We start from the raw sequence: 21,849 nt of genomic DNA on the forward strand, positions 1-21,849 counted from the left end.
GTAGGAAATGGGGACTAAAACCTAAAATGATCCAATGGATTTATTTGACGATTGCAAGACCCAGAATAACCTAAGCATCATTAGTTTGGTGGCCTAAATCCAATTAAAAACTAGACTAGCTACTCTCTCAATAACTGGTGCAATAAGCAGCACACCAAGGATGGCATTAAATGCTCTGCTTTATCTGCTTCCGTTGCAACAATTTATTCAATAAGAAACCAAAAGAAGTGCATTAAGGATCCGACGGTCACAGCACTTTCTTGAAGGTGATCTTAGAGAAGATATGAGCACCCTGAAAATGTTCAATATTGATTCTGTTGTGATACAAAATGAAGATTGGATGAAGAAAAAATATCACTTCGGTCGTCTTTACTGTAGCAGATCCGGATCGCAATCTGTGGGACAATGGGGGACCAAACTATCGTCCAGGATTAACTGTCTTTTATACAGACGGCTTGGATAATCGTGTAGGAGCAGGGGTAACAGGTCTAGGAATAAATATCTCATTATCTATGGGCTACTGGCCTACCGTGCTAGAAGTCCAAGCAATTCTTGAATTTGTCTGATAGCCAAGAAGTACTAAATGCTTTGTCCATGTAAATATCACTTGAAGCTAATAGGAAAACTTCAAGCTGACATGTGTTGAAAATGTGGCATAGAAAAATAAGACTCTGAACACCTGCTATGCTCTTGTACAGCAAACTTCAATAAAAGGTGTATTTTTCTGGATAAGGGGCTGACAGAACCCTTTGATATTTGGAATTCAGTTCCCAGCCAAGTAGTGTAATTCATTCGACATGTACGGAGTGATTTGAGATTTGGGCGTAATTGTATTTGTAAACAAACAGGTCAATCGCCGATTTCTCGTGAATAAAAGCTCAATCTTATAAACAAACTATACCAAATGATAGAGGAATCATACCTCTACCGCATAGTGTTATTGGTTTTCAAAATTAAGCCTTTATTCGCGATAAATTGGCGATTGACGTGTTTGTTTACAAATACAATTACGCCCAAATCTCGAATCACTCCGGATGTAATAGCTGACTGGGAAACTGCTTTCGGTCAGTCTCTGTCGGTCGCTTCACAAAATGGTGATACAACATGCTGATAAAGTCATATTAAAACGGGGAATATATCACAATACATCAAAGTAAGCAGTGAAAAAGGAGGCATTGAGAAATTGACAGTTGAAGTAACGTTACCAGTTGAAATGAAGCTTGTACGTTTTGTTATTTAAGCGAAAAAATATGGAAATTTAAAAAGCAGAATTGTGACAATTACATTTTAGGATGTGACTGATATGAGATTTCTTTGCTTGATGGGACAAACTGCCCGAGCAAAGTCGGTTAACAGCTTTGCTCGGGTGAATACGGGCTTAGAGTAAATGGTTACCATTCATGTTTCTCAAGCTGAAATACTTAGGCTACAATATCAACGCGGGCAAGTCACGAATGACCTTAAATGTGTTAAACAAATCAGATAAACGATAATCATTAGTTCAACGACAGATGAATTTCAATTAAATTTTAAACAAGACGTAAACAGCAGAACTTCAAGTTAAGTTGCTTTCATTTAAAACGTCTTGACTGCATAATGAAAGCACAATATGATATCAGACTTATGTCGCAACATTTGAAATCAAAATGAGTTTTCATTATGATAGGAACTGCACACTTTAATATCGATTTGCTTTCATTTTGTTAACCGACTTTGCTCGGGCAGTTAAACATTATGAATGCAAAATCAGTAATCAAATTGATTTCATTGAAAGCAGGATTAGTTTTCCGTTTGCTTCAACAGTGTAAAATTTTGCTCTCATTTTTGCTGTGTTAACCGTTAAGTCAACCAAAATGAGATCAACTGGAGTATTCAAAATAAGTTACATCATAACAGCAAATTTTGATTTCAATTTGATCTTCAGCTTTACTCGGGTGGCTTGATATTGTTTTCACATTTTTCATGATCAACGTTTGGAATTGTATCACTTGATAATGGATAGCGTCGATCTCTAAATTTTAAAAATACAGATGGAATTGATGCGCGATTATAGACATTAAATATTTTACAAGTAATTTAATTAATTAATTTAGCTTTATTTAGGAGGCTTTCAGCCTTAGGCTGGTTCGCCTCCGAGAACTTTTACAAGTACATAAATACGCACAAATCGAATAAATCGAAACAAAATGTTATGTTATTCTGGTCAAATAATGACATAGGGGTAATGACGGCTTCGGCATGACAGACTATTTTCGGCAACCTAAATTGAAACACTATTTTCACTGGATTTTTTTACGAAAAACACTTCGCTGAATGCATGCAAACGATTCTTTATGCTTTCAGCTTCAATTTGACTATATTTTTACCACTGAGAAAAAGCAATCTAGCAAGGTGTTGCATCTTGAAATGCAACACACGCACTACAAATTGTAGCTGATTTCGAGTTGCCGATAATAGAACAGCAGATTTACATGCAGTTCAAATGGAACGGTTGCCGAAGAAAAACTGGTTGCCAACAATACTCGCTCTCACTAGAGAAGATTGGAGCTTTGGAAAAGCGTTTCAAAACAGTTTTTGACAATTCTTTCGACTGAAATTGTTAGAGCAGCTGGCAGCAAAATATTGTAAACAAACCAATACTGCATATGTGTGCGTTCCTTAGAGAAAAAGGCTATAGAAAGATGGTCGCTGCTTAGGTTGCCGAGAATACGTAAATTCCCCTAATAAAATAAATAATTGTAAACATCACAATTTGGCAGCACTGTAGTAAAGAACCTGATATTAGCATTCATATGTACTAAAAGATTAAAGGTTAAGATTTTAAGCAAACTTACAGATTTGAGCGATTTGAATATCTTTAAAGAATCCTGATGACTGTGGGCGTACCTGTATAAAGAAAGAAAGATGGATTAGTAGCTTCCTTATCCCATTACCTTAATTACATATCTATGACCAAGGAATCAAAAATATCTCCAAATCACAAAATGATAAGCAATGTGAACGAGCCGAACGATAACGCTTTGTTCGAAATGGAAAGCAATAATAATATAATCTTGTTCCCTTTTTGTCATGAAAAACTGCCTTTGCTACATAGCTCGCTCGGGCTGGTAAAAGGAAATGACTCGATTCCTCAACCGCGTATATTGCAACAAAGCAGCAGTATATCATTATGCTTCTACCACTCCGATCGAGCTGTGTTGCATAGAAAATTTGTCGTGGTAGTCGTAGCAAATCTTATCATTGGATGGCGATTATAATAGTAAGATTTTCTAGTCAACATGGAGTAGTGACACAATTTATCATAGTGATGATACAAACGGTTATTGAACACAGTTATTTAGCACTCCATTGCAAACATTTTGGCAGATTGCATAGACACGAAAAAGAGTATAGATGTTCAAAGTAGTTATTCCCTGGGATGGGACTTGAAAAACGGGCCGGGCCAATTTGCTGTCAAATCCGAGCCAGTTGCTGATTGGTCGATTTGACAGTAGCAATCGTGGAATAAAAAGGTGAGAGGGATCACATCAATCTGACTGGCAGTGATGCCGGAATCAATGTTGACGTCAATGGCGTTGTTACTTGTTTATATTTGGGAAAGGAAAGTTTATTTATTTATTTGGAGGGAAAAGCCCACACTAGTGGGCTCAAAACCTCATAATTTCAGTACTAATACCCCGTTCACATTACAGCCTATATCACGTAATATAGAATGTCTTGCAATGAGCACTCATACATAGGATTTCCAGTGAAAACTAGATGTATGAGTGCTCATTGCAAGACAGCGTATATCACGTGATATATGCTGTAATGTGAATGGGGTATAACAGATAACATGGAATCTAACACTGCTAAATTGTGGCATGAACAGGTCAGCGATTCCCTCCGTATCTGATTCTTCTTGATCCGTATTGTACATTGTAGAAGGTAAGCCCGATTCCTTCCGTTGATCATTCACATGATTCCAGAAGCTCTTGGGATTTGCTTTGAGTTTAGTTTGTAGATGGCGCTGATGGGCTTGATAAAGCTGTTTGTTGAGCCGCTTGTACTGTTTGTTAAGGAGGTTGTACTTCCTCTTCGATGCGTCTGTTCGAAGTTTACAAAATGTCTTCAAGGCAGCTTGTTTGGATGACTTCAGTCGCTTGAGTCGGTGGTTGGTCCAAGGAGGGTTACTAGATATGGGTGGAGTTGTCATGGGTACAAACTGGTCGATCGCATACACGACAATATTCGAGAAAATTGAGGAGACAGCATTCGCGTCACGATTTCGGAGTTCATCGTCCCAACTGATGTTTTCGAAAAAGGTTGCCATTCCCTCGAAGTCAGTTCTACGGTATTCATACGATACGCTGTCCACGGTAACCCGAAAAGCGCAAGTCTGATATAAGTGTAATGATAACTGCAGAGGTGAATGGTGTCTACAACGTTTAACTTGTGGTTCGGGTGCCTCTTGAACAGGGCAATTAGAGGCGAGTTCACGGCTAAGGAAACATAGATCAAGCAGTCTATGATTTTCATTGGAGATCCCGTTCCGTTGCAGGAGATCAGCAGAGGTGTTATGTATGAGCCATTAGAGCGAGGATGAAAGAACCCTGTTTCATTCGATGACCAGTGGACTGAAGCAAGATTGAAATCATTAAAAACAAGAATTTCGTCAGTTTTTTCATTTTGGATGCAACCAAAAAAGTGAATCAATGTGTTGATCGATCAACTCAGAATCGCCAAGTCGACCCGGGGGTAAATACAACACGCAAATGAAGACCACTTTCAATGGTAGGGTAACAGCCACCTACACCTGTTCGACACCTGAGCTATTAGGTGGATGAAGTAACCGAGAGTTAAATGTAGAACGAACTGCTAGCAAGACACCACCGCCGGAAGCTTTGGAGCTAGTAGCTCGAGAACGATCAATGCGATAGACCGTAAAGTGTGTTGCTGTTCAACTTAGTTTCGGTCAAGGCGTACATATCGTAACAAGCATCCGAGCAGGCCAATTTGTACTCAGCTACAGTTGTATTCATGCCTCCAAAGTTTTGGTAGTACAGCAATATTTCAGCTTCCTGCATACTGGATGCGTTACGGTTGTCATGACAAGGGGAATGACTGAAATTGTCGAGGGACTATGTACGGATGTGTAGTGATCATTTTCCGCTTCGGCGGGACATACACTGTTCGTGCAATTACCTGAGAAACAAAGCTCAGTGACTTGAGCATTGCAATCAGAGAAGCGGCTGAAACTGCGAAAGGACAGTGTAGTGACCATTTCCTGCTTCGGCAGGACATATACAATTTGCGCAATTACCTGAGAAAACAAGCTCAGTAGCTGTTGCTACTTCCGAAGGCGAGGCTCGAATGGGGCAACGCTGACAAAACTGGGCCAGAATCTATTTTTGGTAACGGTGTTAGTGAAAATTGGGTTATCCAAAACTAGTACTTTGAAGGATACAAAGCTCAAAGGACGTCTCATTCTAGCAGTGGGTGGGTTAGCGGTTTACATCGGAACGAAATTTTAGTCCAGCCGGTTTTGCTACAGATGTAATTTGATATATGCTCAGTGGTCGTTGAAGGCTCGAACGGTGTTATATAAAACTGTTTAAACTTCTCGGCTGACTCGTTGGCCGCAGGAGCAACTAGTTTTCGACTGGAGCTAGCATTAGTAGGAGGATTCAAGCCCGACATCGTGTTTACGTGTGCCTGAATGGGGGCGGTATCACCTGCTGAGGAACGTGTGAATCCACATAGCTCGGATACAGGATCGATGATGTCGGAGGTGGTAAATACCAAAACGTCATTGAAGCCGGCGTATATGGTACAGCAGGTGGCTTATCTGATGTTTTCCGATTTTTGTTCATGAGAGGTTGTAGCACCGTAGCAGAATTTCCAAGAAACGGAACTAGAATCGGATGAAAAGTTTGATGTTAAAGTGCAGTACCGTTGTCCACTCCGGCCGGACATATACCAGGTCCTATATTACCTGACCGTAGAGATTGTGTTGCTGTATCTCTCATTGGTTGGGTAATACCGCGAACCAAGATTCGAGTGTTGTCAGGACAATAATCAGGTTATTTGGAAAAGCAAAGTTGGAAAATAGGATCCACGGTATGCTTTAAGTGATGGATATTCTTGTTTGTTTATGGTTGTTTGAATTGTATTAAGCAAAAATAATGTACAAGGTGCTAAACTGTGGTGTAAGCTCCGAATCAAAATCAAATTAAAATAGAAAAATCATTCTGCAATCTTGGCATCATTTGTCAACCCCGTCAAACACCATGCACTAATTTTCAACGGGCATTCGCAAAAAACATTAAGAGTGAGAAGCTGCATTGTCAAGTCCCGTCCCGGGTTATTCCGAGAGTCAAAGAGAATTGTCACTGGTGAAGTGATTAAAGTCACGTCGTGGTGACGCGATTCTCAGAGTCACATCACCACGGCATGACTTTTCTCACTTCACTAATGAAAAAAGTCACTTTGGCTCTCGGGATAACCCCCAAAGACTATGGCTTTTTGATTCAAAGACTGTATTGTCCGTACAACTGAAAACTGATCGAAGATTTTACTGATAGTATTTTTTTCTCTTCTTTCGCAAATATACCGTACCATCACAATTCACTCGCGATTTCGGAGGGTAATATCAAGGAAATTTATTTAAAATAAAAACCTTTCCTCTAAGTTTTCACAAGGATTAATATATTTGTTGACTTCAAATCGCAGTTCAGTCACGACTTTGGATTAGCGGTGTGAAGGCAATAAGATGTTGAATTTTATAATTGAAAGCACACACCCTTTGCCGAAAACTTAAGGTGAACCGTCATAAAGCACACGAGCTCGTTTTTCATACCAGGCCTTCTCCGGATCATTCGGAAATATCTTTTCCTGATTTTTCAACTTTTTTGTCCTACCATTGTTCTGAGACTACGCATATAAGAGTCAATCATGCTGATAAGATATTTGTTGCAAGAATATAAAACTCAAATAAATGATTACTCTGACAGCTTATGTTCGTTTATGCTGATTAAATTTTTAATTTTTCAAAGAATGCGAGACTACTTTGATCACTTTTGAGTGATTATGAGTTACTACAATTTACTCACTGTGAAAATATTAACTCTGAGTGCAGCCGTCTTGCCCCTAGGTCTGTATCGTTGGTTGCTTTATGCGTTTGGATTCGCTGTCCTTGACAGATACGTGTATTTTGCGAGTGTTCCCCATAAGGTATTGATACGTTTGACGTTAGGCATAAATATTCCGAGTAGTACACTTCAGTCGCAGAAAGTTACAGCAACTTGTTTATCACTGAATAAATCGTATAGAAGTTCCTACAACGTGATTGTGAAAAACGTTCTACTAGAGACAATGTTCGTTAGGCATAATATACGACAGGCATAATGGACGCTAAGCATGAAAGCTCATGCTGTTGAATTCAGATTTTTCAACAGTGTTTGATTGTTCGAGATCTCATGCACACATTTTCTTGAACCAGGATTAAAAAGTAGAAGGGTCTGTGCCTAGGGGCACGAACGGAAGCTTGACGTAGGACCGCTAGTGGACGGCATAGATGTGAAGAGCATTTAGTTCTTTTAATTGATCAATTATCTATTATCTCAACTCTTTCCGTTTTTGAATTGTAGGCGTACCAAATTTGTAGTAATTTTTTTCAACGAGAAAGTTTATTAAGAGAATCAATCAAAATCACTTGCACCCCTCCTTCCAAGTTTGGTTACAAGATTACAACTCTGGAGAGCATTTTGTGTGGTCGTTGGGGCCTTGTGCTTCTGAATATGGACAAACAAGCACAGATAAATTCTATTCCAACTCTTTACTGATGTAAGCCTTGGGTGTTTAGTGTAGGTGACAGCATCACGGACCTCATTTTCCAGGAACACCTTCGGCACACCTCGTAGATCAGACCGGAGATACGTTTGACACCACCACAGCGAGCCAGACGATCGATGGCGGTTATCTCGAAGAACTTTGCGATGACGCTTGGCGCCTTCTTTACCAGACCTTTCCTCCTTTGCCACGACCAGTCAATTGTTGCTTGTTAGGTGTGAAGGAGTGGACTAGCCACCACCTTCATACTGCTGCTATTGCTGTTCACCACGCCGTCCGAAGCGAAAATTAGCTAATGCCTTTTTTTTTTTTTTGACTTAAAATGATCTTTATTTCTTGTGTTTGTGTGGTTTACATTGATGAATTTTTCAAATGACACAGATGCGTCTTTTCAACTTTAGTTCATTTGAGATTTTAATTATTATTTACAGTTACTAGTCCTATCAGGCCTATTTTAAAGTATGACCACCTTGGTGGGATTGGTTTGATTTGAATTGGAAAAAAGGAGACTACTTATAACTACTATTTACAACTACAACTAACCTACAACTACTATATACACCTAACCTACTATATACAAATTGCTTATCAAAGCATGTTCTGATAAATTACATTTTTCTGCAAATTTAGTCTTAATTTCGTTAATTCTTGAATCTATTTTGGCAATTCCTGCCTCTTCGTGTAAATTTGTTATTCTAGTGTCGAAAGGACGATCAAGAACCATCCTCAGCACTCTATTCTGTGCGACCTGAATTTTGTTCCTGTGAGTCTGTGCACATGATTCCCACACCGGAGCTGCGTAGAGGATCGCAGGTGCTATGATTTGTTTGTAGACGGCCAGTTTGTTCACCCTTGAGAGGCGGGATCTGCGGCAAATCAGCGGATACAGACACCTAACCAAGGTAGAACACTTGATTACGGTTTTCTCCACATGCGAACGGAAGAGGAGCTTTTCATTGAACAACATCCCGAGATAGGTTACTTCGGCGGACCACTCAACCCTTGTGCCATCCATGATTACAGTACAAGAAGGAGCCGGTTTTAGTTTGGGCGATTGCCGATGGAGGAACATGATCGCTTGTGTTTTGGAGGCATTGATTTTGATTTTCCACGTGGTGGCATAATCAGCAAAGGCGTTAAGGCATCGTTGAAGTTTGTTCGTTATTTCGCGAGGCATCCTTCCTTTGACGGCTATTGCGGTATCATCTGCGAACAGGAAAAACACGCAACCGTCTCCAAGGGGAGGAATGTCGGAAGTGTAAATGCTGTAAAGCAAGGGGCCCAGCAGACTGCCTTGCGGGACTCCTGCTGGGATGGAAAACGTGTCGGAAAGACAACCATTCAACGATACCTTAAACGACCTTTGCTGGAGGTAGTTACGGGTGATTTTAATAAGATGTAAAGGAAAGTTGAAGTTACAAAGCTTGTACACAAGTCCATCATGCCAAACATTGTCAAACGCCTTTTCAACGTCTAACAAGGCCATGGCTGTGGACTTGGATACAGCTTTGTTACTTCGGATGTTATTCATCACCCGTACTAGCTGGTGATTGGTGGAGTGCCCCTTTCTGAACCCAAACTGTTCCGGAAGGAGAATGTTATTTTCCTCGACAAACTTGAGCAAACGATTGAGAATGAGTTTTTCGAACAATTTGCTCAGCGCTGAAAGGAGGCTGATTGGTCTGTAGCTTGAAGACAATGTTGGATCCTTACCGGGTTTGCGGATTGGTATGATTTTTGCTACTTTCCAGATGCTTGGAAAGTAGTGCAGTTCCAAACATCTGTTGAAGATAGCGGTTAGAAGAGACTGCACTTTCATGCTGAGTCTCTTCAAGATCAAGTTGAATATACCGTCAAACCCGGGAGCCTTCATGTTCTTGGTGCATTTCAGCGCTGAGCAAATCTGTTGTACTGTAATCATATCCGCCGGAGGCACGACACAAGGGGAGGTATCTAGGTTTTGAACGCATTGCGCAACCTGATCATCGAGCGGACTTTGGATAGTCGAGCCAAGCAAATGCGATGAAGCTACATGCTCGCCGATCGCATTTGCTTTCTCCTGTGGGGTAATTAAAAGCCGATCGTCATCATTTTCGACTTTGAGAGGTGGAACGGGTTTGGGATGATTTTTCAGGACCTTGGCTACCTTCCAGAATGGTCTGGAGCGGTCATCCAGATTCTGGACAACACGCCCGAAACTTTCATTTCGGAGTGAGTCCATTCTGGAAGCAATCTGCCTATTCAGATCGGCCATTTCACGTTTTTTACCCAGGTCTCCAGTCCTCTGAAACTGGCGTCTACGAACATTTCTCAACCGAATCAGTAATTGGGTGTGGGAATCAATAGCAACAAACTTACCCCTCACAGGAACTTGTCGAACGTATGCCTCGTCAGCCATGGATATGGCCTGTTGGAGCCCTTCCAACGTCCGGTCGATGTCATCTACGGTGTTGAGCAGTGGATTTTCATCGATGTTGCTGTCCACCATTCGTCCGTACTGCACCCAGTTGACATGGTGGTAGTCTTTACGCAGGCAGCTTCTAGCAGGAACCACATTGACACCGACTTCAGTCACCACCGGTTGGTGGTCGGAGCTGAGATCGTTGTGCGCCTCCGGCTTGGATAGTCCGATGTTTGACAGGAAAAAGTCCAGCGTGGAGGGATTTCCCGCCGGAGAGATGAAAGTTGGTTCGTCCGGAAATTGCACAGTGTACAATCCATGTTGTGCGTGGTCGAACAATAGACATCCGTTCCGGTTCCTCTGGTAGTTCCGCCAAGCTTCATGGCGGGCGTTCAGGTCGCCCCCAACGATGAATCGGGAGCTAGTACGGGTGATGGCGGTCAGGTCCTTCTTGAATTGGATTCCTAATCCGTTGCTTGCGGTACACTGGCGTGGGCAGTAAACAGCGATGAACCGGACGTTTCCAGTTGGTGATTCCACCTCCACACTAATGGCCTCGATGATAGAAGTGCGGATGTGGGGCAGAGTGCAAAACTTGATTCCCTTTCTGACGATGACCGCTACACCACCCCCCCCCTGGAGCTGGTGCGATCAAGCCGGATAATGTTGTGGTCAGGCAACCAGAAGCTGTCACCGGACTTTAGGTGGGTCTCAGTTAGAAGAACCACGTCGATGCTATGCTTGCGGAGGAAGTCGGCAAGCTCAATATGTTTTGCTCTTACAGAGCAAGCGTTCCAGGTAGCGATGGTTAGCGGTTTAGACACCATACTGGACGATGAACTTACCGAGCACTTGGATCTGTTCGGGCTTATTGCGGCACTTACGTAGAGCACCGGTCATGTTGACGAAAATTTCCATCAGTTCATCCGCTGAAAACAGATCAGGGTTGTTGTTTTGCGCTGGTGGTTGTCTCCAGAATCCAGGGGGGGATGGAGAGCTTTGGCCAGCAGAATCACCAGAAGTTGCTTGAACGGAATGCACCCGCGAATTCGCTTGCCTTTGCTGAGGAGCACGAAGAGGCGGGAAATCCTCCGTCCGAAATGCCGGGACTTTGTCCTTCTTGCGTCCTGGTTGGCTGTTAGCTGCCGCCTGTTTTCGGATCCGTTTGAAGTCCTCGCGTTTGGAGCACTGTCTGTCGGAACCTTCGTGAGCACCACCACAGTTGGCGCATTTTAACACCACAGCTCCATCCGCAGGGCAGTCGGAAGTGGCGTGGTCTTGAGCGCAATTGCCGCAGCGTGGCTTAATGTTGCAGTTGCGGGTGCCGTGTCCAAAGTTCAGACATCGTTGGCACTGAGTCACATCGCGATGGCCGCCACGGTATGGCTCCCAGTGGACGATGATGCAATTGATGGAGCGGATGGCTTTCAGCGCGTTGAGTGTCACCGTTCCCTTCTGGCAGTGTACCAGGAAAAGGCTATCCGGATACGCCTTCACATTCTCGTCTCTTCTTGTCATCCGATAGACGGCACTTGGGGCCAGCTTGTACCGGTCCCTGATTTCAGCTTCGATAAACTTCGGGTCGAAGTTTGGTAGGCCCCTGATGACGACCTTGAATGGTTTCTCACCGGGAATGTCGTGGGTGAAGAATTCCACCTTGGAAGTCCTCAGGTGGGCGACGACCAAGTCATACTCCGCTTTGGTACGGAGCACCACCTTGGTGCCGACTCTGCCCAACTTGTATTCGGCTTTAACGCCCAGCGTCGCTAGATCCGCGATGAGCTCATTAAGATGAGCATTTTTCACTACCAACGGAGGTAGCTTCACTTTTGCCGCACTCGGGCCGGCAGAATTTTCGTTGTCGATGGCGTCGCCGAAATCACCGATGTCGCTGGCGTTCGTTGCTGTGACGTCATCACGTCCACTCGCACCATCGGACTGGCCTTGGTTTTTCTTCCTCTTCTTGGATCGCTTCACCGTGGCGGTGGTGGTATTTCCAACATCGGTGGGAAGAGTAGCGTACCTATTTGAAATAGGTACACTCGTGCTACACTCACCACTGTTCTTCTCCGCTTTCTCACGGAGCCTGCTCCGGGAGCGCTGTCTTCCCATCACACGATGCGACCGACACTACTGACGACGCGAATAAACGTTTGGAATAAGCTATCGAACAACTCTACAGAGCGAGCAATACCGGACTGAACTGCTTGACGAACAAGCAGAGAATGATGATGATGATTAGCTAATGCCATACAGCAGCGCTCTTTTATATCTTTTCAGGTTAAAGCAGAATGATGTGCAACCAAGTGGTATAAAAGCTACAAAGACTCCTCCCATTATGAGTAGTTTGCTATCAAGTAGCGACACTGGCTCTTTTCCTTTTGCGTACACGGCGAATGAGAATGACCCATATTTGAGTTTAGTTCACTCATAATCGTCAAAAGTGCAGGAACTCAACGATGAGTAAATTTGTCTCATGGTTTCCAGTGGAAAACCTAAAAAATGTGCTAAAAAATGAGGAAATTGGCGAAAATTTTATTCAGTCTCGGAGTAGTACCAATAGACTGAGGAAATCCAATCTTTACTTTTCTCAAATTCGGGAATTTTTCGAAGGAAAATCCTTGAAAAACCTGGGAAAACATGAGGTAAATTTACTCATCGCTGAGTTCTTGCACTTTATTTCTTATTTCTGAGATAACTTAACTCAAATTTGGGTCGTTCTCATTCGCCGTGATATCACCTTGAAAGATATCGGCGCCGGTGGTTTGCGTGATTACCTCTCACCCCAGCAGACATGGGTCCAATCTCAGTCGGCGCCACCGGCATGTTCTAAGGCATAACATCTCTGATCACGCCTTCCTTCGGGAAGTAAAGCCGTTGGTCCCCGGTTGAGTTGATGGGTCGATTGGTAGGGTCCAGGTGTGGGAGCTGCCTCCCTGGCGTCGGTAGCATTGGAGCTCAGTACGGAAAACAAATCTCGTGTCACTTTTCAATAGGTCCTATATACATTGATTGATTCTCTTCATCGACACTCTCTTTCGTAAATAACTCGGCTTCACAAATGTTTCCTGCCGTCTTCGTCGAATTAAATGCTAGATTTTTGCTTCTTCCATCGAAAATATCCAGCCGTGGCGATTCAAAGTTGATCAAGGTTGATCAAAATAATTTGAACCCCTGCTTCCAGTTTGATTACATGAGCATTTTGTGTGGCCGTTGGTTCTGAATATGGACAAACAGGCTGATGAATTCTATTCCTACTCTTTACTGTAATAAGCTTGGTGGCCCTGAAAAGAGCCGTTTTGTTGCCAAAGTTGGTGATGATTTAACCTCCGAAACCAAACAGAGTGCGTCTCTGTCACTTCAAAACGTAGATGACATCCAAGGCCGCTTACGCTTGGCATGTTTAGTGTAGGTGACAGGATCACGGATCTCATTTTTCAGGAACACCTTCAGCACACCTCGTAAATCAGACCGGAGATACGTCAGACACCGCCACGGCGAGCCAGACGACGGATGGTGGTTATCTCGAAGAATTTGCGTTTGGTTCTGAATATGGCGATGAGTGTGCAAAATATTACGCAATTCCATACTCCCTATTTGCACGCGCCCGAGGATCGGAGGCAATTGCCACTTCGACTTGTTTCGTCTACTTACTACTCTCTGACGACTGTGCTGGGGAAGCAGCATATGCATGTAGGTAATTGGTGGATTTGTTAATTTATTCGTCGCTTTTGGACAATGCTGGACATTGACCAGTTTTTCAATAGTTTCTTGTTGAAAATCAACATTCGAAAGCATTGTTATCGATGCGTAGCCATATTTATGATCGATTAGTGATAAAATTATTGAAATTGGACCAGGGGCAGCTGAGTTATTAACGTTCAATATCTTTCTTAATTTGTTACATGTTCCATTTTCGGTTTTCACAAAGTGTACCCCCATGTAGAAATCAAAGACGTAGTCCTACGTCAAAAGTTCACAGAGCTGCCATGTAGGAATCTAGAAGTGTTCAAAAATTGGAAATCTCTTTTCAAGTATTCGGCCCAATGACCCATTCGGCCAAATGGTTGGACACCATTTAAAGTTTATGGAAAGCCTATTTATGAAAAAATATGAAAAATGCGCTGTCGGACGACATGTTTGGTGTAAAAATGCAATTGTCCCCTACTACAGAGATTCCCCCGGAGGCATCCCGGAGCAACTAATACGGTCAATGATGTTTTCAACGTCTATCTACAGAATATTGATTAAAAACCATGAGATAGAGTTTTTTTTTACTAGTTCGTTTATTTACTAGGCTCAGTTGTGTGTGACACTTTGCGGAGCATAAATCAGTAATGTTTGAATTTACATTTTAAATAGCAGTAGTTCTAGGTTAGTATTGGGTACCAATCACTCGTGACGGGCTCGAGGTTAATGAGTAACAATTTCAATTGGAAGGAGCTAGGTAGGAAACTGGTTTCAGAAGCCTCCTTCAGATACTACTCTCGGACGGTTGACCAAATCCTGGCTGGGTAGGGGCAAGTAGCACAGGAACAGGAGGATAATAAGACTGGGACACAATGGCTGAAAATTGTTTGGCAAGGAGGGGATGGTCACATCAAACTCTAACATCAGACAAACAAAGGAATTCGTAGATCGCTTGCATGTAGGGAAGATCACGTGTTCCCAATACATCTCTTACTTCACGGAAGGGTTGTCTACCTCGGGCCACTAGGGTATCCAATAGTCGTGCTCTGGAGGTGTCATTATCCGGGCAATACCAAAATGCGTGATCGATGTCATCATAACCGGTTCTGCACCTACATATATTGCTGTCAACGAGGTTTATTCTATAGAGATGTGCGTCTAGCGAGTAGTGGTTGGACATAAGTCTTGACATCACTCGAATGAATCCCCGACTTACATCCAGACCTTTGAACCACGCTCTCGAAGAAACATTTGGAATAATGGAATCTAACCACCGCCCAAGAGAATTACTTGTCCAATCGTTTTGCCAACTTAAAAGAGAACTCTGACGTACTAATGGAAAAAATTCATCATGTGAAATTTTTCTATCATAAATCTCGCCTTGTTGTGCGCCCACCTTTGCGAAAGAGACTGCCTTCTCATTGCCTGAGATTGAGCAATGTGAGGGGACCCAACCCATACAAAGGTATGATCTTTCGACCAGCAAACTCATCTGCTCCCCTACCTTTGAAAGGAAATAAGATGAGTGCCTACCTTGTTTCATCGACCAAATAGCCTCAATCGAACTGAGACTATCCGAGAAGATGAAGTAATGGTCTATGGGCATATCGGAAATCATCCCCAATGCGAAGTTGATTGCTGCTAGCTCAGGAACATAAACGGAACAAGGTTCCTGAAGTTTCCGAAAGGCGGTTGAGTATTCATTGAAGACGCCGAAGCCAGTGGATCCATTAATGCGTGTGATCAGTGAAAAATATTCTATTACAATTGACTTGTTGGTACTTTTCAGCAAAAATGCGAGGAATTGAGATAGGTCGAAGTTGATCTGAAACTCCTTGAATAGCCTGTTTCATGGAGAGATCATAGTCAAGGGGGGAACTGTAGTTAGTAAAGCATACACGAGAGGGGTTATAGCAAGGAAGGCTAATATCCGGTGACATATAGTTAAGATAGATTCGCACGAATCTAGACTGGATGCTCAATTCGAGCATTTCTTCGAATTTTTCAATCACAAGGTTGTTACTGACACTATATTTAATCAATATTCTTAATGAGAGCTCCAAAATGAGAAAGAGCTGTCGCACGTCATTTTTTGAGTGATTAAAAGATGTAACCGTATTCGGAACCGATTCCTGGCAAATGGCAATATCTCGATTTCATTCACCCCACTCAATTTTATTTATTTATTCATTCCGTCAAGCCAATGTAGAGTACATGCAATGATTACTACAATATTTACTTATATACTATACATTATTTCTATTCTGTTTTAGCTTAAGTTTTATTTGCTGCTGGACATAGTGATGTCAATAGTAATGATGATGGTCCCACCTCTTACCCCTACAAAGGTTTGGGCTGGACGATTTATCTTTAAGATAATTAAATATGACATTTTAACTAGGTTATCAAACAAAATCGAACTGGTTACAGTCACAGATATAAGTTCCCTCTAGAGTTAACAGTTGCTTAGTTTGCCTTTTTGTCCACCTAAAATATTCCTAAGTATTACAAGCGATGATGAGTTAATGATCAATCAACAAAGCATCCTATTACACTAGCAACGCTGGGAAATGGCCATATCTCGATTTTGCTCACCCCACTCAATCAATTTTAAAATAGGTTCAGACCATTCTCCCGAAAATTGAGCTCAATTTACTCCACTGTCCCTTTGCAGTTTACATGGGGATTACTAAGGGAAAATGCAACTTTTTTTACTCATCGTCTTAGCTCTTCACCATAACGATGCATGGAATAGTTTGCATTTAAGTGAAATTTTCCCAGCTACAACAATTATTGCACCTCTCTCGGTTCAAAATCAGCCTTTGAGAGTTTTATATGATTGATCAACTGTAAATTATGGATATTATATGCGTATGCATTATGCAATAATGAGTAGAAAACCAAAATTTATATGTATGATAAGCAGTAACATTTCCAATATCAACCACATGTAACTAAATTGATTTTTACCTAAACCTGCTGACACTTACTTGGAATTATAACCCTGGAACTTAAAAGAAAATAGCGCTTAAGCTGTCTTCGCTTTTGTGATAATTAATCGCAAAAACGCGCCAAAAAAGTGCGATGAGGCAACGCAGCTTTGTGCCAATTTCTCATAGCAGTACTTTTCCGCGCCGTGGTTGAATGATCGTGTGCTTCGCATGTATTGTTACTATTACACTTTTACTTTTACAAACGTCCTGATCGAACTGATAGCAGTGCGCAGTCCGGAGACGATCGGACATCACAAGGTTTCCTAAAACCGATAGAAATGTGAGCACAGCAGGTGAACCTACTCCAATCAGTCATTGGGCTGTTCAGTTTAATGAACACAACGGACGGTAGCAGGTCGATGAGATTGAAACTAATAGATATTGGAGAAAACGTGTCGCTATAATACCTGATCTGCAGCAGTATGGTGAACATTGTGAAGTTTATTGGTGCTATCTTACCATTGATAGCGCTGTTGGTAGATTGCAATGGAGAATTCCTCGAATGTGAGAATAATTTCTAAATAACTGTAGTTAAGTGAATAGTGATAGCAAACGTGACGAACAAGAACCGTGACAAAAGAATCATTTAATGAACAATTTAAATTAAGATCCAGTGCTTTTGTTTAATTGGAATACATTTCCTTCCTCAGTATCCCAGTATCATCGAATGCCGAAGATGGCCGAAACAGACGATTACGATCAGTGTATGCAAGAGTCCGTTCCAGGCGAGATCGCTGTCTTTTGCATGACACGAGCGGTCATCAAACCGGACAAAAGTTCTGATCTCTGGAATTTGATTGAGGTCAGAAATTTTATTTAATTTCATAATTCGTTTACACCTTACCTTACCTTACTCGAATCACTAGGATTTTTCCAATGATCGGAGGCATCACAATCATGCATTGCTAGAACGTGGCATCTGCATGAACGAATGCAAGAAATTTGTTAAAAGTTTATCGAATACTACGACACGATCGCTGATGGTGCCAAAGTTTCCGATCGATTTCACTGTAAGTCTTGAATGTGGACCCTTAATGTCGATTATTGAAATATTTACTCCGCATTTATAGTACATTCATGATACAACAGTCCTCAAAGACTCGGTGAAGGATCGTGAGAGGTACGGGAAGTTAGTGGAAATTTGCGTCAACTACAAGCTCAACGAAAGCTATCGATTGAGTGCTTACACTGAAATTGAAGCATGTGATAAGAGCAATCAACCCCAAGGCGTTGGTATGTACCTTTTGAATGAATCAATCGTCCCTCGCCACTAGAATAAAAATAAATGCCTGTTCTAGATTTCCTAGATAAATTATTCCTGGCAGTGCTTGTACTCCTGATTCTATTGGTAATTCTATCCAGCTGGTACGACCGAAGTACCAACTGCAAACAAAACGTCAACCATTACGAATGTGATTTGAACAGCCAAAGTAAGTATCGCTGTAGTTTGGTTTAAGTGCTCATTTGACATTTTTTTTGTTTTGGGTCAGGGAAAATCCTGCTCGCTTCGTTTTCGATTCTTCGGAATTGGAACCGACTGACGTCCTACTCAGAAGAGCCACTGAACAAAGACCTGCGTATTTTCCAAGCCGTTCGCTTCTGGGGAATGTGTATCGTCATATCCGGGCACATCATGTCAGCCTACAACTATCTACCGCAGCAAAATCCTAGCAAAATGGAAATGGTGAGTTTAAACACAGCGACCTGTGTGATGAGAATTGGTAAGTCCGATTACATCCCATCAATTCCGGTAACATTGGTTGCAGATGTTCAGTGAATTTTCACTACAGGTCTTATATAAAACCTTGTGACCAACTTTTGGATGTCAAGCGAACATCTTACTGCAGATATTCGTTAACAATTAGATATGCCTTGCGCGTAAACATTTCGTAGAATATTTTAAAACATATCGTAGATGTTACGTGGACTTCTCAAAGAAATCCTAAATACATGGACCTTTTCTATAACTCCCATACTATTTCGATTTCCGGTTCATTTGTGGATATTTTCGGGATATACAACATCACAAACAATTCAAACCAATGAAAGGCAGAATACTTAACTAACCAATTAAATTACTGGAAATCTAATAAATCAACAACTCATTCTTTTCTAGGCAAATCATAGCATTTTCATGTTGCTCATTTTCGAAGGAAAACAGTTCGTACAATCATTTTTTGTCATGGGAGCTTTTCTACTAACGGTGATGGTCTTGAAGCTTGCAAAAACCCACAAAAAACCTCTTGGGATATCGTTCGTGCTAAAAGCCATCCTCTACCGATATATCCGACTGACACCAGCGTATGCGTTCATGATTCTACTCCATACCACATGGATGGCAAAGCTTCAGGACGGGCCTTGGTGGACGATCAGAATGGAAACTGAGCGCGTTTTCTGCCGTAGGAACTGGTGGATAAATTTGCTGTACCTCAACAACTACAACGAAGAACATGTAACAGATTTAATTTGCGCCAAATAATGATTGAAAAGTGACAATACTTGACCTCTCTCTCTCTCTCTCTCTCTCTCTTTACAGTGTTTCATTCACGGGTGGTACTTGAGTTGCGATTTCCAGCTGTTTATTCTAGCAATTTTACTGTTGCTAGCGATAGTCCGATTCAAAAAATACGTTTTGCAGATCTTAGCGATTGTGGGTGTTGCTTCAGTACTGATACCTGCCTTTTTTGTCTACCATGACAAGCTGGACGGAACTTTGCTAGTCACACCACAGTAAGAGTTTTGATGCCTAAGCTACCTACTCCACTTATTTACCAAAATTTTGTCTTGAATTCAACAGATCGGACCGATTCTTTAGCTTGTTCGATGAGTTTTTAATCAAGTCATACACAGCGCTCCACATGAATCTCGGAAATTATCTGATAGGAATTGTTGCTGCAATGATCTACCTCAATCTAAGGAAACAGAATGCCAACCTTGGCATAAAAAAGGTAAAAATCCATTATTGAATTAAGTAATCCACATAAAATATGTTTTAAATTGCAGTGGTTCAAAATAGTTTGGTACTTGGTGTTCCCAGTGGGATTCGGCACTATGCTTTTGAACTCAATTTTCTACATTTATGACTTTGAAAAACCATCTTTGTGGATGGCTGCCTTCTTTCCTCTGTCGAAGTACATTTGGGGTGTCTACACCAGCCTGTTTTTTATTGGGCTCATCTTTGGAGTACAACCAGCAACGAAACGAGTCTTAAGCCATCGCATATTCGAGATACTGGGAAGGCTCACCTATTCAGCCTATCTGGCCCATTTGTTTATCATACATTTAACTCTATACAATATACGGTCACCGATCCATTTCGGGTTTACAGAAACGGTAACATAAGCCATGGTATGTTATCTGTTGATACGGACTCTGACCTGTACATTAATTTCACCAGATCACGACTGTCATCTCTAACGTTGTGTTATCTTACCTGATGGGACTGGTATTATGTTTGTTACTGGAGCTGCCGGTCACTGCTTTGCAGAAGCTAATATTTGCAAACATGAAAGGTTCGTGCCATGATTAGAAACCAATGATGAGAAAACAATAATTTTAAACCCATATTATTCATACAATTTCAGTAAACCACACCGATTCTCGGGAGAAGCTAAGCGGTCCTGTAGTTCAGTGACATCAACATGCAGGCAGCAAGGCTACTACAGTGCCATGGGGACAGCTACCCCAAAAGATACCAATCATTTTGACAAATTAATGAATGGGAAAAGTGTGATTTTTTTTTCATGCCCAATATTCGTGTCGGATCAATAAACGGATGTTTAGTGCCCCAACAATTATCAACGCAGCTGAAGGCGTCTTGTGCTTTCTCTTTTTATCACATTAGAAGATGCGGAATCATTTCATCAGTGGTATTCGGGGCAGGACGTTGGCCCAAAAATTGTATTCACACATGTTTGTCATTTTGATTAATGTTGAACTCATTTTTGAAAATTGTCACAGTTTCTTGTATGATTTTTGTCTACGAAAATCAAGCGTGATCTTGGGCGTTGGTGAGATTTGATTTTTGGATATTTTCCCAATCCTCGTCGTCAGCATTAAACCGATAAAAAAGACTTTACTCGAAAAAAGTGAGACACACAAAAATGTTTGCCAAAAATTCTTTTTGAGTTTAATATTTTTCAAACTTTCAGGGAATATCTATAATGGTTCGATTCCTTTTTCATTGCTTTATTGGTTCTCCACTCCATAACCGAATGCCCGCACCTTGCTCTTAACACCACTCATAAGGTTTTGGGCAATGGTGGGGGCGACTTCTTTTGATACTTTAATCCCCTGTTTCTTCAAAGTCAGCTCGTTCTCCAACACCTTAGGAGTTTTACGAAGTCTGGCCTTCATGATGGCCCAAAACTTCTCAATCAGGTGAAGTTTCAGCGAGTTCGGGGGGTTGACGTCCTTTGGTACAAAAACCAAAATTCGTCCTTAGTTCCAGAGTGTTGGCCGTTGGAAACCACTGTGACGCCATTTTCGCTGTACCACTGTTTGGTGAAATTTGAGTAGTGACAGCTTGCCAAGTCCGGCCAGAATAGGCAATCCATCTCATGCTGCTCCAGAAAAGGCAGTAGTCTCTTTCGTAGGCACTCCTCCTGGTAAATTTGCTGGTTCTTGGTCTCAGGAGAAACGAAAGTTTCGCTTTCTAGCCCACAACTGCAGATTGGTTGCCAGACAAGGAACTTTTTGAGGAATTTCGACTTCTTTTTGGTTTTACATTCTTCCGGGGCACTCTTCCGGTCAACCGAGGTGTAAAATTCCTGCCCACGAATTTGATCGAAAACTGCCACGAGCAGATAGACCAGGATTTTCGATTCGAGCATGCAGGATCTAATTAATAACTAACGATCCTAACGTTCAATTCAAATGCAGTCTTCAGCAAACTTGCAGCTGAGAAAATTAGTGCAGATAGCAAACTTTTCCATG

At 41.8% G+C, this 21,849-nt stretch overlaps 2 protein-coding genes across 2 annotated transcripts in view; one reads left to right on the forward strand and one right to left on the reverse strand.

The window, feature by feature from the left end:
* LOC135711808 (myosin-G heavy chain) overlaps window positions 1-21,849 on the reverse strand; it is a 338,190-nt gene that overhangs the window by 273,490 nt on the left and 42,851 nt on the right. The gene's annotated exons all lie outside the window — the stretch shown is intronic.
* Window positions 17,337-20,561, forward strand: LOC135711811 (nose resistant to fluoxetine protein 6-like). The gene is made up of 11 exons (XM_065234766.1): window positions 17,337-17,418; window positions 17,565-17,716; window positions 17,781-17,924; window positions 17,985-18,057; window positions 18,405-18,598; window positions 19,031-19,366; window positions 19,451-19,644; window positions 19,712-19,862; window positions 19,918-20,247; window positions 20,312-20,426; window positions 20,499-20,561. Exons 1-11 carry the CDS (start codon window positions 17,337-17,339, stop codon window positions 20,546-20,548), a joined length of 1,821 nt encoding a protein of 606 aa, XP_065090838.1. The 3' UTR covers window positions 20,549-20,561.

Source organism: Ochlerotatus camptorhynchus, unplaced genomic scaffold (genome assembly GCF_037179485.1).
Source record: "Ochlerotatus camptorhynchus isolate MF236.1 unplaced genomic scaffold, CSIRO-AGI_Acam_v1.1 ptg000443l, whole genome shotgun sequence".
Classification (NCBI taxonomy): domain Eukaryota; kingdom Metazoa; phylum Arthropoda; class Insecta; order Diptera; family Culicidae; genus Ochlerotatus; species Ochlerotatus camptorhynchus.

Excerpts from the sequence above, each read along its gene's own strand:
- LOC135711811 (XM_065234766.1), top strand. The coding sequence starts at position 17,337 with ATGGTGAACATTGTGAAGTTTATTGGTGCTATCTTACCATTGATAGCG. Across the intron at positions 17,925-17,984 it reads AGTTTCCGATCGATTTCACT|TACATTCATGATACAACAGT; the intron begins GTAAGTCTTGAA and ends CCGCATTTATAG. Across the intron at positions 20,248-20,311 it reads ATTTCGGGTTTACAGAAACG|ATCACGACTGTCATCTCTAA; the intron begins GTAACATAAGCC and ends TAATTTCACCAG.